This window comes from Mesitornis unicolor, unplaced genomic scaffold, assembly GCF_000695765.1.
Source record: "Mesitornis unicolor isolate BGI_N332 unplaced genomic scaffold, ASM69576v1 scaffold31478, whole genome shotgun sequence".
Classification (NCBI taxonomy): Eukaryota; Metazoa; Chordata; class Aves; order Mesitornithiformes; family Mesitornithidae; genus Mesitornis; species Mesitornis unicolor.
In genome coordinates this window covers 2,835-5,687 of record NW_010201679.1, presented here as the reverse complement: position 1 = coordinate 5,687, position 2,853 = coordinate 2,835, and the positions used below count along the sequence as shown (strand labels likewise).

The 2,853-nt window shown below is 60.8% G+C and overlaps 1 protein-coding gene across 1 annotated transcript; it reads right to left on the bottom strand.

Moving 5' to 3' along the window:
• Positions 1–9: 9 nt before the first annotated feature.
• LOC104545121 (dual specificity testis-specific protein kinase 1-like) lies at positions 10–2,388 on the bottom strand (the record flags this gene model as incomplete). The annotated part of the gene is made up of 8 exons (XM_010190180.1): positions 10–132; positions 272–361; positions 752–835; positions 1,050–1,140; positions 1,502–1,584; positions 1,760–1,906; positions 2,127–2,175; positions 2,267–2,388. Coding segments are annotated over 8 exons (789 nt in total), but the record flags the coding sequence as incomplete, so codon positions are not given.
• Positions 2,389–2,853: the final 465 nt, after the last annotated feature.

The following is a 2,853-nucleotide window of genomic DNA, read 5'->3' as shown; positions in this document are numbered from 1 at the left end:
CCCAGGTGCAGGTAGGATCTCCCCGCCACCGAAAAGGGTGTCCCCGGTGCCCTCTGCACTGGGCTGGTGCTGCAGGACACCCTCCAGGCACTGCGTGATTTCCAGGAATGAGGGGCGGGAGGCAGGGTCCATCTGTGGGCAGGAGGGGTCACAGGTGAGCCCTGTGGCCCCTCCAGCACCCCAGGGAGATCACCCAGCACAGGCAGCTCCCTGCCTGTCCCCCGGTGCCCACAGAGCTCCCCGTCCCCCCTGGCCGAGATGGGAGGCTCACACTGCAGCAGTGGAAAGCGAGCTGGAGGAAGGTCACTGGGCAGTCAACTTCCACCATGGTGCGGAAAGTGGTGATGTCCAGCCCAAAATCCTGTGCCAGGGAAAGGAGGAAGAGTGAGGTGGGGTCCCCTGGGGCACCACATGGTGACCTGGCCCCCACTCCCCACACTGACTGTGTGCTCAGGTACAGTGAAGTGCTACCCTGGGGTGTCAAGTTGGGGCAAGGTTGGGGGATGCTGGTACACAGACCCCACTACTTGCTACCATCCCCTTTTCCCACCCAGGCCGACATCGGGCTCCAAGGACAGGTTTTTGGTAGAGAGCATCCCTCCCTGGGGAGCAGCCAGGGGACATTTGTGACACAGCTCCCCTGCCCTGATATATGGGGCAGCTCCTGCACACAGGGCTCTCCTCATTCAGCAAAGCAGCCTCAGTCCCAATGCTGCTGTCCTCCCTCCCCAGCCCCATCCCCTGGAGTCACCTCAGTGCGAGGCAGGTAGTCTGGGTCTGCGGGGACGCGAGCGATGGTCTCGCACAGGATGATGCCGTACGCGAACACATCGGCCTGCAGAGAGCAGGGAGTCACTGGGGAGGGGGCCTGCAGCCCCCAGGTGATGTGCCCACTCTTCTGTGAATCCACAGTCCCCCTCTTCCCCATGGTGCCACCTCACCCCCCAAGAGATGCCCAGTTCCTTCCCTCCATGTGTCCAAGCGCTCCTGAGGCCACAAATCCTGCACTCTTGGATAAAGTCCCACACACGAGAGCCGCAAAGCTTTACCTTCTCATTGTAGATCTCCCCTCGCAGCACCTCAGGCGCCATCCAGTACGGGGAGCCCACCACAGCCAGCGGCTCCTTCTCGCTGCCCTCACTAGGGGACATGGTGGGACATCAGGGGATGCCCACAGTCCAATGTTCCTTTCCCACCTCCCATCCTCCCACTGGGACAGCCCAAATCGTCATGTCCATCTCCCTTCCTGGGCTAAGCCTCTTCCATGCATCCCACAGACTTATCTCTCCCCATGCACACCACTCCTTTTTCTATCCCCCTCAGCCTAAAACATGTCTATCTGCCCCCCAAGACCCCATCACTACAGACCATGCCCACCACTCCCCATCCCTACCCTTCTAGATGCACCCAAAATGTCCATCACCTCCCCTTCCTGCTCCAAGTGGGTTGGAAAACCCTCACTCCAAGGACAGAGACAGACAGATGGACGCTGCCCATGTACCTGTAAGTGGGGATCTTCTCAGCCAAACCAAAGTCAGCCACCACAGCTGTGTAGCCATTGGCCTCGCAGCGCACCAGGCAGTTCTAGGGGCACAGGAGGACATTGGTCACACCAAATGCACCAGCCCTGCCTCGCAGGCCACTGCTCCCTGTATGCCCCAGCGCAGCTCAGATTCATGCTCCTCAGACGGCCACGCCTGGGGCTGCAATGTGGGGATGGGACAATGGGGGCAATGGGATGCCTTGGTGCATCCCATACCTTGGAGGTAAGGTCACGGTGGAAAATGCCCTTGGAGTGCAGGTAGCGCAGGCCACAGGCGATGTCGAGGGCCAGCTTGACACGGATGGACCAGGAAAGGGGCACAGGGCTGTCCAGCAGCTGCTCCAGGTTCCCACCATTGATGTACTGATGGGAAGAGTCGGATCATCACATTGCCATGCACCCTCTCTGTCCCATGAGGCTGGATGCTCTCTCTCATCCCAATACAACTTCCAACAACTCAGCAGAACAGCCCCCCAGCAGACCTTGCCCTGCACAAATGCCACGGGCCAAGAGTGTCCCCACAGCCATCACTGTCCCCTCCCTGCAGGCTCCCCGAGATTCACGTCCGTTGCCCCGCTCTCACCTCTGTCAGCGCGTGTAGCTGTCCCTGGTGCACACACACCCCCATGAACCTGCGAGACAGAGGGAACCTGAGGGTGACCACGGCAGGGACCAGACCCAGGAGCATCCCACCAGGGACAGTGCAGGGGGAACAGGCCCTACCTGAGGATGTTGGGGTGCGAGAGGCGGTTCATCAGCTGCCCCTCTCGCAGCATGTTGCCCCGGTTGCTGGTCAGCTTGTTCATCTTCAGCACCATGATCTGCCCTGACTGGCGGTGCCGTACCTGGAAAGGGTGGAGGGGAGGATGAGCCCTTTTTTTTCTGCAGCCCCCCTGGTACCACCCCCCCAGCCCAAGAGGCAGGAGCTGAGCACCCCACACACCCGAGGCATGGGGCATGCCAGAGACTACTAGAGCTAGGGAGGGATCTCCCAGCACAACAGCACCCCAAGGACCCCCAGTGCCAATGATGTACATCCCAAAGCACCCTGCTTGTTGCACGCCCCCACCACTGCCCAGTCCTCCCAGAGAGGCAACAGCAGCTCCTGCAAGCCATGACCCCAACCCTGCTGCAAGGGGCAGGATTGGGGCACACCAGGGACAGCTTTTTTGGGTCAGTACCACACAGTAGCATGGGGTAGATGACAGAGGGGGCACATCACCCCCAAACCAGCCCTGGGGGAGACTGGCACTGCCCCAGTGCATGACCCCAGCCCTGTGGGGCACTTGGCTGGGGCTGTATATTTAGCC